Source organism: Berghia stephanieae, chromosome 2 (assembly GCF_034508935.2).
Source record: "Berghia stephanieae isolate SIO BIC M18660-M18661 chromosome 2, UCSD_Bste_1.3, whole genome shotgun sequence".
NCBI classification, from domain to species: domain Eukaryota; kingdom Metazoa; phylum Mollusca; class Gastropoda; order Nudibranchia; family Aeolidiidae; genus Berghia; species Berghia stephanieae.
In genome coordinates, this window is record NC_088361.1 from 104,971,920 (window position 1) to 104,986,789 (window position 14,870).

A 14,870-nucleotide genomic window follows, 5' to 3' on the forward strand; every position below is an offset into this window, starting at 1 on the left:
CCCGCAAAGAGGAAAAAAACGCGAAAATATGGGACGCTTTTTCGGCATTTTTTTCGACCTTTGGTTGTATCTTGCGTAATAAGTGTATTAAAAGATTGAAACTTGAAGAGCAAATTAGGATGGTGTTTTGTAAAATACGGGAAAAGTACTCGTCATATTCATATGAAATTTTACAACCAAAAAGAAGAAATGTTCATGTATTACCTTGTCAGCGACAAAACCTCCACGCCCGGTAGTTTTAGAAATATTTTACTCCAAAGAGTAAAAATCTATTTTTAATCGCACGAGTTTTGTCGCTTGACATAATCTAAAATGACCTTTTTTCTAACTGTGTGCCACCTTTCAGTCATATTCATCGATAAACAGCGTCGTAATTAATTTTTTTTAATAGCATATACGAAACGGCTTCGTCCCATATTTTGACGCGAATTCGGGCACTTCGTGAGCGAAAAAGAGGCCCAAAGATTTGTGCGGGATAGTCATTGCTAAGGTATGTGTATCGCATCTACTACCTACCTGCTCCTGTAGGAAAAAAGCCAGCCTTTTAGTGAGATGACCATTTGGAGCGAAATCAATGGAGAAATATCCCTCCACCCAGAACTGGAGAAGATCCAATGATCGATGCTGAATGCGTAGTAGGTTGACATCGTTCTGGCTGGTTCTGTAGTGACATCAACAACATTTGTGGCAATTTAGACATACTGCTCAAAGCTCGAAGAAATAAATAACGATGTGAAATTAAATGTATCTTCGATTTAATATACGAAAACAGATAATGTGGACGTTTCGGTTTCCCCCTTTATCAACAAAAACAGATAAATAAAACACTACATATAATATATATATATATATATATATATATATATATATATATATATATATATATATATGTGTGTGTGTTTGTCTCTCTCTCTCTCTCTCTCTCTCTCTCTCTCTCTCTCTCTCTCTCTCTCTCTCTCTCTCTCCCCATCTATCTATCTATGTATCTATAGATATATCTGTCTATCTATTTATCTATCTCTCTCTATATATATATAATATATATATATATATATATATATAAGTATCAATCCACTATTAAGGTGACCACTGTGAAATGCACCAATTGGAGGACCAAGCATATGTCTTGTTCAAATTGATTAAACTGTTCAATCTTTGTTCAAATGAGTATAGTTTGATTCCCTACAATGATTTATGAACACAATTCTGATGCTTGATGATCACAATGGTATATAGAAAATTACTCGGTCCCCCTAATGTTTTACTAAGTGTTTCTGTAGCTTTAAGGAGACATTTGGTAAAAACATGTTTTTAGGGAGACCACATTAAAAAACCCTTTTAGGGAGCCCAGTATATGTTTATATATGTGTATACCTAAGAGTGCATTTTCAAGTGAGCTACCACCAAATTGTCTAAAATAAAGTAAGTCCTTAAGATTAAGAGCTTCATGGCCATAGTGTCGAAGCTTATCCCAGTGTGCGTAGAGTGAAGTGGCCGAGCAACGCATTTACTAACTCCTGGGAAGGTCCATCCCTCAGAAGGGGCGCTCAGGGAAATAACCTGGGACTCAAACACGGCAAAAAATATTCCCAGTTGCTCCGTGCGCCATTGTTTTTGCAGTCCCCGACCCCTTTAGAAACCTGACGACCCAGGTTAAGATCAGAGATAGAAGGGACCAGGCAGAGGAGTTTATTTGTTGTTGTTGTATACCACTGAATGGACTTGGTTTGTTTTGTTTTGTTTGTAAGGGTTTTACGGCGCTTGCAACACATTAAGGTCATATCAGCGCCAGTAAAAAGGAAGAAAATGGGATAGTAAAAAGTTCTGGAACTACAATTAGAGCACCCAAGAAAAAGTAAGGCAAAGGGGATTTGTTTCAAATAGGAAACAGTAGATTCCAAGAGCCCACTATCAAAGTACTTAGTTTGAGATCACCTAAACGTCTCATTCAGACACAAGCACAGGTCCCAACAAAGAGGGATACACTCAAATGTTTACAAAGCATAAATAATATGTAAACAAAACAATAAAGAGCATAACAGACAGATGATTTACAAGGGAAAAATATAATCTCCCAAAACTCGAACTATACATTTGACTGTTTCCCTCCCAGCCAGGTCCTGGACAAAACCAAGTAATCCCATCCCATCCCGAGACAAAGACAGAAAACAAGTTGGAAAACAGACATAGGGGGATAGAAGACGCAACGAGTACGTCCCTGCCCATTATGGGAAGTCGGGAACCCCACCCAGTGAGTGAATGGAGTTGGATGGATAGGACAGCAGATCTGATGGACACAATGAACGGCTTCAATCAACATCTCATTCACTTTAACTTGCACAATGCTTGCTTTGGTTTCGTGGTAGACAGTTCGTCTGATGCCCGAGTTGCCAGGGTTCGAATCCATATTTGTGGCGATGCAGAGTCATTGTAAAAGTCTCATTTACAGTCTCACTTGTGTTAATTGGAGTACGTTACTGAATTGTAACAACGTTGTTCGTGTCCATATAAATCTACTACCAGCTGCACGTTGAGCTCATTGTGGGTTTTATGATACATCAAGCTCGTGTAAAATTACATTTACATTTGACCGAAAAATGATACATAACGATAGAAGTCTACAAATCATATTGCAGGTTTATTTCAGTTCCAAAAGCCATCACAAACATTCATCCACTGTATCACATAAGTCTTTGGTCACCAAATAAAAGCATGAAGTTTGCTATGTGTACAGTGCAACATAAAAGGATAGAAACAGTTTTACTGATAAAACCCTCAAATGATAACAAACCAATATGTTGTTGCTGGTAAGTTGCTTAATTGCATTTGTTAAAAAGCATAAACTGTGAAGCAAAAGTGTTGAAAATCGTTTGAATAAAGTTTAATGCAAAAAAAATAATTCTTAAGCACTTTATGCCGTTCTAAGCTGTCGTTGCTGCATTTTTTTTCATTATTAATTATTATTATTCTGATTAAGGATGAGGGGATAAAGAAAGAATGAAATTAAATGCACAGAGGTGTCATTTCTTGACAGTCACCTCTAAAGATTGCAACTCTTAAAACTATCATAAAAAGAATAGTGAAATTTTACATTAGGTATCTAGAAAATGCTGAACATAAAGCTACATTGGCCAATTAAGTTAGGGTTAGTAGAAAGACTTTTTATTCTGCCATATCTGATTCTTTCAGATAGTTCTACATAGCTGCCAACTTTTCAAAAATAAAATAAGGAACGCTCATTTTGCCCGGGATGAGGGGCGATGTGTGCCGAAGCCCCCCCCCCCCCCCCCCTTCATCGAATCGCAACATATAAAAGTCAGCCTTTTTAATTACTATTACTAACACTAACAAGTTTGAGATGACAGAGGCTAGTCCAAATGTTGCTCAATTATCGGGTTTAGTACCAGCACATTTGAATCGTTAAAATGACACTTTCCACAATGATTGTTGTTTTGTTTTTAAGGGTTTTACGGCGCTTGCAACACATTTAGGTTATATCAGCGCCAGTAAAAAGGAAGAAAATTGGATAGTAAAAAGTTCTAGAATTACAGTTGAAGCATCCAAGAGAAAGTAAGACATAGGGGAACTGGGAACAAATAGGGATCAGATGTAGATTCCAAGAGCGTATCACCAATGTACTAAGTTTGAGATCACCTATAAGTCTTATCCGGACACAAGAACAAAATCCAACAAAGAGGAACACACTCAAATGCTTACATTATACATTAAAAAATAACAAATATAGTAATAATACATAACAGAGAGATGATTTACAAGGAAAAAAATATCATCTCCCAAAACAATAAATATGCATTTGACTGCTTCCCTCCCAGCTAGGACTCCGGCGAGGGCCAGGAAAAAAACAAGTAATCTCATTCCAAGACAAAGACTGAAAGCATGTTGGAAAACAGATATAAGGGGATAGAAGACACAGTGTGTACCTCCCTGCCCGCTATGGGAGCTTTCCACAATGAGATCAAAATTCAGAACGGACAATATAAAGAAAGAATTCAACTGCCTCAACTTTGATAAGGACCAATACACAAGAAGCACGATTGTAAAATAAATGAAATAACTTAAGATGGTTAGAAATGCATAACTACCAACCTGGTACATCACTTGAGAGGGCGTTTTGGGGTAAAAATTAGGTGGGTTCAGATAAAAAGTAGACGATTGCATATATGTTTTCTTTCATGCAACATAATGGTCTTTAAGTAGTATACTATAATAGTAGTTATAGTAAAATGCACCTCTAAATATTAGAGAATTCCTACTTCTTTACTTTGACAAGATAAACACACCTAAAAATGGAGTATACTTATTTTTCTTGAACCTAAACCGTTACAAAAGCTTGCTTGAAAAAAAAAATTAAAATCAGATGAAGATGTTTTTAAAGGGATTAAATTTATATATTTCATAAATTAATAAAGGGAAATAATCATTGTCATCTTTAATCAATATAAGCAATTGATTTTCTTATTGAATACCTTCCAATCAAAAAGGTGGATTTAATTTTATTCTTAATTAAAATAATATTTGTAACAAATAGTGAAAGTATCAATACTGTCTTAGAATATTCAAAGTATATCGAGGCTAACATCCATATCCTATGCAAATCTCCAATACATTATGAAAGGTTTGAGTAAAATACAGGCGTCATATAAACGAATGGAACTTTTTTAATTGTTGAAAATCATTTATGTTAGAGGCATAATTCAAATTAAAGAGCTACACAAATGGAGATTATGCTCTCACTGGACACCAATAATAATGATAATAATAATAACAACAATAGTAGTAGTAGTAATAGTAATAATAATGGATCAATAATAATAATTCATTAGGCTCACATGGCTTTTTTACCACAAATTAGTCAAAAATTACAAAATACGGATTTTGAACTAAAAATAAGCACTTACGGACTCAGGAAGTCAAATACGGAACAAATCCGTTTTTAACAGAACGGTTGGCAGCTATGGTTCTACAAAGCATTTGTCTCTCAAGCTGAGCAAATGAATGTTCATATAATATAAAAAAGGATATTGCAATGATGAACAGATTGTACTATATAAAGATAAAACGTTTTTGTAAACCCCCAAAATATGTCAATAACACTATACAATACAATGAATGTAATACAAATCAAATTCATGATTGTCATTACACCGATTGAAACGCTCTTTCCCTTCTATATTTATTTCTTTCATTAAAAATCTTTGTCTTCACCAAACTAATTAGTGTACCTTCAGGGATTCCTTTTTGTGAAAATACCCTGTGGTGTTTTAAGAACAGAATAATTTCAGACTTTCTAGGTAATGATCCCCTTGAACCATGTGCTGAAACATCTTCGACAAAGTTTTTAAAATATGACTTGACTCTATCTGTATCCTCATCTGACCATGACATGTATCTCCGATTTTTGCTTGAATTCCTCTTGGGTTCAGTTTGTTTTGAAGAACACGTAAGCTGATTTGGCACTCCTGCTTCACCATCAAATATTTCTTCTTGATTTGCAGCTGTTACTGTGGATGTTCCAAAATTTGCATTTGAGTCTCTATTCACTACAGAGTCATTTGTTTCAATGTTACAATTTCCTTCCCCAGTGACCGATGCTGAGTTATCAATTTGACCCAAAAAATGACCAACTTCTGTTATTTCTCGTATTGCAAGTGGACACTGATAAATGTTTTGATTGATTGATTCACTGTGTCCCATATGTCGATAGAAGACATCTCTCTCGTGTTGTGGGACATCAAGTAAGGCAAATAATGTCGAAGCTCGGTGCCTGAATTTATCAGCTATTAACAACTGGGGTTTCTCTAAATCCTTTACTAAGGAAGTGACATATTTGATGGCAATGTAACCACTTACATGATCTTTGGATATTCCTGTATTTGGAAAAAGAAATGGGTTGTCTGAAATATCAACAGCTTTACGCTCCTGTGCAAGTTTCCTTAAAGGCTGAATTGTGTCATTGGGTATCAACACAGGGACCAACATCTTGCTTCCCTTTCCAGACTGATAGGCCAGCTTATACTTCTCAAGTAACGCTTTTTCCAGAGGATCAGTGACATGTTGTACAAGCTGGGGATCAACCCATACACCTGAATCTGCATCATTCCAGTCTTTTAACAACATCCTTGCGGGTTCTCCGCCTCTCCTCGCATTAAACATTGTAAGCCTAGCTACGATGACATTGCGAAGCCTAACAAACATATGTGAATCAAATAATTGATAATCATCCTCACAAATACGGACCATCTCTTCAGTAATAAATTGCCGTAGCTTCTTTATATCATTCTCTAATGGCATCTCTTTGGGTTTTCTCAAATTTGTTCTCTTTGCTTCACATTGAACTCTGGCTGTAAAAAAAATACTATCCCAATTATAATCCAGGACAGCTTTGAACAAATCTATCTCTGCGGATTCTTCCATTTTGTTTTGCATTATATATTCCCCTTTTAAGAAATTAATTAACTTTTTCAATATAAATCCAATTGAAAGCTTCAAGCCTGCTTTCAATGTCCCATCCTCTTTCAAAGTCATTTCAGAAATGGTTTGCGATATTTCATTAAAGTTACAACGCTTCACCACGTCCTCTCCAGAGAAAGAAGGTTGATTCGTTCTCTTCCTAGTTTTTAAAATCAAATTTCCTAAGATGCGTAAATCACTCATTATAACTTTTCTCTCCTTCTTTGAACTTTTACTCCACAATTTTGTTCCTAACAATACTATAGCTTTGTCTGATCGACACAAATTTCCCACTTCATCATTCCGAAATTTGTCAAGAATATTCTCCTTTATTTCTTTACTTGCATTGGGAGCCACGGGATAAAATTTTACAACCCCAGTACACAGAGCATGCTCAGTACTACATTTCTTTTTGTGTTCATAAACCCTTCGTCCAGAGTAAAACCCCTTACAGCCAGCACACATAACAACTTCATGTGACCCTTGTGCTCTCTCACGCATAACTATTGAATTGTTTCTAGTGTTTGAATAAAAAATGCCCTTTTTCTTGAGATAATCCATTGTTCTATCCCTTTCCTTTACAGGCTGTTTCATGGCCTCTGTAACTTCTGTCTCATCTTTGTGTTTCCTCATCAAATGCCTTGAGAGTTTTGTTTGCAACTGTCCACAGTATGGACAGGGTCTCCTTGGCTTTTTGTATTTCTCTGGAAAAAAAAGAAGAAAATAAAGCACATCATGCTATGAACTATGAAAATAAATCAATAGACAGATCATATGCACATCAGCTACATGACAGCGATAGAGAGGAATAGCATTCCAAATATTTAAGGCCTGGACAAGTAACTGTCATAATTCCTTCTTGTTATATACTTTTCTACCATCTATTCCTTTGGAAGAGGTATGTTAGATTTGTGGAGACCTCTGCCACATAACAAATCCAGTGAAAAGACGCCATATTTTTGTTTTGAAATAGAAATAAATAGATCAATCCACCCACTTCACTGGGTTCAGGGTTCCCTCTTCATTATAATCAAAATATGAACATAAATCGGAATAGTAACACATTGAAGTCTCATCTGAATACATAGATTGTCCTTTGTTGTTTCAGCGAAAAATCAGACAGAATGTCAAAAGAATTTTAGGTTTTTCCCCAACCACCCCTTGGAGGTATCAGTATCAGCGGAATGGTAAGCGTCATGTTTTTTACGTTGAGCAACAAAATTTACTCCAAATGCTTCACTCGACCCAGGCGGAAAAGCAATCAAGAATAGACCCAAGTCCTATCCAAAGACTAACATTTCATTTAAGTTTATTGTAGGCCCTTGGCCAATCGACAAAATTCAATTCACATAAATTATTTACAACAATCAGAAATTAATTATATCAATAATAGTAATAGAATGCAATGAAGGCAATATCATAATAATAATAATAATAATAATAATAATAATAATAATAATAATAATAATAATAATAATAATAATAATAATAATAATAATAATAACAGTAGCGGCTATAAGTAACAATTAATATAGTAACAAAAGTAATAATAGACTATAGTTCATAGTCATAACAATGACTTTCTTTGTCATTGAGGGAGTGAGAAAACATCACCGGCTGGCAGAACAAACAGCCGACATCAATCAAACGTCCTCCAGACCGGTTGAGCATCGGCTTCATTAATTCCTTAAAGACTTCCCCCCAACTGCCTGAACGATGCTGATGCCCAGACAACTTAATCCTGATTTATATTTTGTGGGAATGAAATATGACATGTATATGCCGGAAATATTTCAATAACAAACACACTGTTCAGATAGAAAATATTTGAGTCTTGCCTTTGTTAATTGATACAGGTAAGTTAGGAAAATAAATGCTAGTAAAAACGATCAGCAAGTTCGTGAACACTGCTTCTCAACTCGAACATATGTTTTCATCAAATCTACACACATCATGTTGTGAGCTGAATTTTAATGATCTCAGTTGTCATTGAAAGGAAACCCAAGAATTTTAGAATAAAGAAAAATATTGAACCTGGAAGTCAAAAGGGTTTGTAGCACAGCAGGCATTATCAAAGTATAATTTTAGTACCGACAAATTAAAAAGAAAATGTGCTTTTCTTTAAATGCTCCCAATCATCATATACTGTTTAGGTTGCAAGATTAATAAAAATGTTATCTACTCTGATTCTCGTTAAGTTTCCAGCTGGTCTGTGAAAAAAAAGCCTTAAGCATCATAGAAATACAAAGAAACAGTTTTAATATATAGATGGGTTGTAACAAAAAAACCATTTTAACACTTACAATACAAGCAATTTAAGTCTATTACAGACAAAAAAAAACCCCAATAAAATAAACATGAACATTTTTATGGCTGGTTTCACTGATATCACTCACACATTGGGGTTTCAGATTCTAAGATGTCCACCCTATCAAATTTGGATTTGTGCTTGTTATGTAAATGGTAGCGTATTTTGCGACGCAGCACTGCCAAAACAGAAAAAAAATGCAATAACACAAATGCAGCACCATGGAGGGGGTGGAAGTTTTCTTTTAAAAGGAATGGGTAAATTAAAATTGATCCCACAAATATCAAAGGAGAAGAATGACAAAAAAATGACTCACCATTGCACGTAACACGTTGGTTTGCAAGTGTATAGCATTCGGGTTGAACCTGGGTCCCAGACTGGCAACGAGGTTCAGTCTGTGATAGTTGTGGATGAGGCTCTGACTGAGTTGGGGAATGAGCACTAGGTTCCAAAGACAATGATGTACTCAGCATTGGGTACCTCACAGAGTACGTAGAGGAATCAGACTCGGAGTCAGCAACAAAATCGGGACCCTGTATATTTTGTGGAAAAGATGACAGATCAATCAATTTATTCATGTTGACAATAAACATGAAGAGCCATTGTTTAATAATCCAACTAAACAATTAGCTGGTTAATAATGCAAGTATAATAAAAAAGAGTTGAGAAAGGCAGACATATTGTCTAAGTATTTAATATGTTCAACTGTGCTTGGATAAATATAGATACACCAACCAGGGTTTCAGTAAACCGTTTTTAACCAACTCTTTAAATCCTACACCAGGACCAACAACTACAAAACAATTTTTTATATCACTACGATTCTGGACATATAAACGGTTGTCATTGCAACAATATGAACTTCCTAACCTTGCAACTGCAATATAGTTAACAAAAAAAGTTGATAAACATTACGATGCAAGAGAATTTGGACAAAATGCGAGATCAAAAGTATAATCCCAACAGAAGCTATTTTAATTTTTCCTGGAAACGCATCATTTTCACATTTTGTCAAATAAAAAAACAAACGACTTCAAATGTGAATGGCTCATCAATGAATATCACTTCAAAATATAACGAGGAAGGTTTAAAATAGTGTTATTGTTGGCGAAGTCCACTGCAAAGAAAATTTTTAACAACAAAAAACTAGGAGATCTCACTGGTGTAAAACAGTGTTGTCCTTGTCCTGAAATATTGTATTGCGCCTAACAGACTGCAGGTCTCATCTTTTGTGGCAAATGTGTTTTGTCCACCACAAAATATGTTGATGTGAAGCATTTTGAGCATGGTGCCAACTGTGGATAAACGCTATACAAATGTTATGATTTTATTTTAATGTACATACTTACCACAAATGAATCATGTGATATGGAACTTTGTTCTGCATCACTTTCAGGCTCTGAGTTGGAGTCTATATAGAAAATAAAAACAACAAAAAAAAAGCTGAAGACTATCATGTGCAAGTTTTTCTCTAAACTCTTAAACAAAAAATCATGCCATCTTGTGCTGTAAAAGGATTTTTTAAAAATTATTTACCTTATGACTATTGTCCTTTGGAAAAAAAAAGAAAATTAAGTCCGAAACCTTCTGGCTATTTTCTTTTAAATTTCAAGAACGTCAGAGTTGGCAAGGGAGGACGGAAATATAATTCCAGAAACCAATCTGTCCATAATCATATCCATATGATAGTTTTTCGTTCAAGATTCAGGTACAGTCCACTTAGGATAATCGAAATACCTTGGGATCATCGAAAATGTTGGGATTAACCGAAATTCAGTTTCCTGTCCACTATTTCAACATTTTACACATTTATTGTCAACTCAAACCAGTAAATAATATTCTTAGTCCACCACATACAGAGCAATTTGATTGAAACAAAAACCATATGGCAGCCCCGTGTAGATTTGTCAACCAAAAGCAGCTATGAAGCAAGCCGATATCTTATTCAGATTGGAAGAAGTTTCAATCTTTTTCTCAACAATTCAACATTTGTCAGAGTTAAAGAGATTAGCCTTAATGAGAGACAATAAGCTCTCACCAAACTCGTTGGTCACAATGCACAGTTGTTAATCCTAAAACAAAGGATATCGCTCAGTCTCTCTTTATAACTGTCATTTATAACCTGTTGTCAAGATTATGACCAGCCCCACCCCTCTTCTATTTAATGGCCACCGATGACGTCACAAACCCATACTGCAGAGCCCCGCCCTCTTTCGACTCTAACAGAGTGGTGACACACTACTGTAGCATTAAATCCTGCTCACTCTCGATTCTTCAACCTGTCACGATTTCATCCATGATGAAATTTAATCATGATATACTGTTTGATTTCTTGAATTTACCACTTTTTAAAAAACCGAAGTTTGTTGCAATTAACCAGTGACTTTTATATAGAATTATTTCCATTGCTTAGGAAATATTGTGATTAACCGAAAGTTGCGATTAAACGAGTTGCAATTATCCGGAGTGGACTGTAATAGTATTACACATCATGACTCAAAAAAAAAAAAAAAAAAAGCAAACTATGTGTACCTAAATGTTATTCATTTCCTCATCAAATTACATTCTTACCATTAACATCATAGATCACATCAAAAGGGTTGTCTGGATTGACAGCAAGACATTTTTCAGGATTTTTAAAGCTCAAATCTCTCTGATCTGAAGTTACAAAAGAAATAGCATATTCTCAACATTAAACTATGATTTTGTGATGGCTGTGATATGGCATACTGTATGCATAAAGCAAGATGCAAAGACAGGTTTAAGTTTAAATTATTTTATATTCTTTTCAAAAATCCATTCTAGTTTTGCCAAAATAAAATAAACACGAGAAGTGTTGAGTTGGATAAAGCTAAAACTAAAAGTAGTAGTGGTAGTAGTAGTAGTAGTAGTAGTAAACGACAGATCTTACTCACTAGTGTGAATCTACAGTCTACAGAAGTTCCCGAATTATCTGACTCCACTTCCAAATGACTGACTGACAAGTGACAATCATCAATCGGTGTGTGTGTGATTGTGATGTCTACCCTATTGAAAATCTTAAATCAACAGTGATGTAATAAGAATGGCCAATAACTTACCATTTAAATTATCTCGGTGTCTCTTCAATGATGCCTCCAGCATCAATTTACCCCACGATGCCATAGACGTCTAGTTTGGAACTCAGCAAGTGACGAAAAAATACTTGCGGCTATAGAGAGGACGTCCGTCGGCCACTCTCTCCGCAAGTCAATTGTCAGTGGTTATCAGATAATCATTGGTTCTTGAAAAATATAGAAACACAGCGGTTCATTTAAAAAGACTCTTTTGTAGATCAAGATATAATGTTAGGTATTGCACTTTAAAATCTCTTCAGACATAGAACGGGTCAACTTGACGTCTAGACCAAATCATTTCGAAGATCGATATGGCAACAGCAACGCCTGGAATGGAGGATTTAAATGCGGCATCTGACGATTCTACTGCTATGACAGAAGATGCTCCATTTCACGACGTCGAGATGGCTTCAACTGGCATCAGGCATCAACATGCTACTCAATAATGGGTTTGATGAAGCGTTTGACTAAGAATTAAAGCTGATAACTGATAACCACCTACCTACTACTGACTTGCGGAGTGAGTGAGTGCCGAGTGCCTCTTTATGCGCGAAATTGACTAAACATACGTTTCACGAAAAAAAGAGTTACTATGTTTGCTTGTCTCTTGTCACCAAGATAAGAATCCGGACCAAGATTCGATAAATCTGTTTCTAAAAATAGATTATAATTCGTATATCTTGTTCATTCCTCAGTTCATCAACTTTCACACAATTTATATTAGGTTTTCATTACTATAAAAATCCATATAATGCTCTAGAATTTTAGAGAAAATTTCGGAAAGATATATTGCCTCACTATTGAAATATATCGATGAAAACACTGGTACCCCTATTGTACTTTTTTCAGGCGGTCACCTTATTGACCAACGTGAAAATTTAGGCATAACTCTTCTTACTGTGGTGTTTAACAAATAACTTCAATACTATGATTTACAATTATATATCCTTGACGGTTGGGTTGACAACTTTAAACTAAAAATAGAAAAGTGAATGTGCTAGAGGTCAAATCAATAGGGGGACCGGATTTTGGTCTCCCTATTGGTAAAGTACTGTAAAATGAACTAATAGGGGTACCAAAAGTCTCCCTATCCGGTATTAATACATATATATATATATATATATATATATATATATATATAATATATATATATATATATATACATCCCTCTCTTTGGATCTATATGTCTGTCTGTCTGTCTGTCTATTTATCTATCTACCTCTCTATATAACCATATACCCATACCTACTCGTATCAATGTTTTTACTTTTTCCTTCCGTTTTTCTATTTCCCGCATTATTTTACTATCCAGCTACATATCTAACTAGATACTTGTTTACAATATGCTGTCGCCTATGCACATATCATGTGTGTATTTGTGCAGGGTGGCTTGTAGAGCGCTTTGATCATGTTTAGTGGATACTGCGCTGTAAAAATGCTCTATTTTTTTGTTATTTTAAAAAAAAATGTTTTTCCTCACTGTTGACTTGTTATTCTCTACTTTTATTTTGAACCTTTTTAAAAAATCCTTCTCTATGCGGCTATGTGGTCTAGTGGTATGACGCTCGCTTTCTGATCGGAAGGTCCTGGGTTCGAGCCTCGCTCGGCGCATAGTTGAGTCCTTGGAAATGGCTCTTTACTCACATTCTCTCACCGTACTCAGGTGTAAAATGAGTACCTGGCCGCTAACAGCGTTGTCTCTGTCCGAAAAATTGTAATATCGCCTAACAGGCGTCATGTCCCGTCCTACATGTTAAATGTTGCTGTTGACCAGGGACCCCTTGTAAAGCTCTTTGAGCACATTTAGTGGATATTGCGCTATATAAAAGCTCAATTATTATTATTATTATTATTATTATTATTATTATTATTATTATTATTATAACAGTAACAAATCACCTTTGAGAGCTCCTGTAAGTGTCAACAATAAATTGAAACATTTGATCAGCTGTCATGATGTATCGGAAACACAACAGAAACTGGTGGATGAAGCCATCGCTTAACGCCGACCTGTGAATACAACAACAATGGAAATCATAATGATAACTAATAGCCTGTGAATACAACAACAATGGAAATCATAAGGATAACTAATAGCCTGTCAATACAACAACAATGGAAATCATAAGGATAACTAATAGTTGACATATGCTACGTTCAAAAATAAAAATAGATTAAGGAAAGCGGTTTGTTTATGGGACAGCGTGGCTCAGCGGTACGGTCTTTGATTCGTACCTGAAAGGTACCGAGTTCGACTACCCGCCGCGTTGTGTGACCTTGAGCAAGTCACCTAGCCTTAGCTCACTTTGCGGCGCTGCACTGCGGCTGACGCCTGGGTTATTCCAGTCTTCCCTTGGAATAGATCCTAAAGAAAAATTTACCCTTAGGGATGAATAAAGGGAATTTATTTATTTATTTATTATTACGTTTAAGAACCGAAAAATATTTGGAAAAAAATCCCGCGATTTATGATGATCGATTTGATGACAACGTCGGAATAATTATTATATTTTTTAAACCTTTTTTTTCACGAGAATCGCAAGTAATCAACATATGCCTCTAGTATTTTTGATCCAAAAGGGAGCGATTATAATTTTGGGCATTACTATCTAAAAAGACACAGGCTTATTTGACCAAAATTGCTCAAATTAATGGTCACAGGTAATTTTAACAAATGTCACCCAAATTATATCCACATGGATATTTGACCCGTGTTTACAAAATAGCCACATGGATATTTGACCTATATTTACAAAATAGCCACATGGATATTTGACCTATTTTTACAAAATAGCCACATGGATATTTGACCAATGTTGCCCTTACGATGACTATAGGCTTTTTTGACCAATGTAACTTTTAGGACAATATGATAAATATTGTTTAAAAATATACAGGTGATAAGGATCAGGCGTGACTAAAAATAAAGAACAAAATAAAAGAAGAACAATTCGAACCAGAACCATCAAGGCTTGATAAACTACGTCAAAGGACCA

At 35.3% G+C, this 14,870-nt stretch overlaps 2 protein-coding genes across 5 annotated transcripts in view; both read right to left on the bottom strand.

Moving 5' to 3' along the window:
- Positions 1 to 14,870, bottom strand: part of LOC144966147 (uncharacterized) — a 78,180-nt gene that overhangs the window by 14,247 nt on the left and 49,063 nt on the right. For all 4 annotated transcript variants that reach the window (XM_078902264.1, XM_078902262.1, XM_078902266.1 and 1 more), the window contains exons 18-19: positions 13,774 to 13,884; positions 517 to 661 (exon numbers count right to left, since the gene is read on the bottom strand). In XM_078902264.1, the coding sequence (XP_078758390.1) occupies positions 517 to 661; positions 13,774 to 13,884 (256 nt within the window). The remainder of the gene's footprint in view (positions 1 to 516; positions 662 to 13,773; positions 13,885 to 14,870) is intronic.
- Positions 706 to 12,073, bottom strand: LOC144966660 (uncharacterized). Its single transcript, XM_078903419.1, has 6 exons — positions 11,860 to 12,073; positions 11,351 to 11,437; positions 10,129 to 10,190; positions 9,096 to 9,312; positions 6,976 to 7,175; positions 706 to 711 (listed from the first exon to the last, which is right to left on the bottom strand). The coding sequence occupies exons 1-6, from the start codon at positions 11,921 to 11,923 to the stop codon at positions 706 to 708; spliced, it is 636 nt and encodes a 211-aa protein (XP_078759545.1). The 5' UTR covers positions 11,924 to 12,073.

Excerpts from the sequence above, each read along its gene's own strand:
- LOC144966660 (XM_078903419.1), bottom strand. The coding sequence starts at position 11,923 with ATGGCATCGTGGGGTAAATTGATGCTGGAGGCATCATTGAAGAGACAC. Across the intron at positions 11,438-11,859 it reads ACACCGAGATAATTTAAATG|ATCAGAGAGATTTGAGCTTT; the intron begins GTAAGTTATTGG and ends TTGTAACTTCAG. Across the intron at positions 7,176-9,095 it reads CCAACGTGTTACGTGCAATG|AGAAATACAAAAAGCCAAGG; the intron begins GTGAGTCATTTT and ends TTTTTTTTCCAG.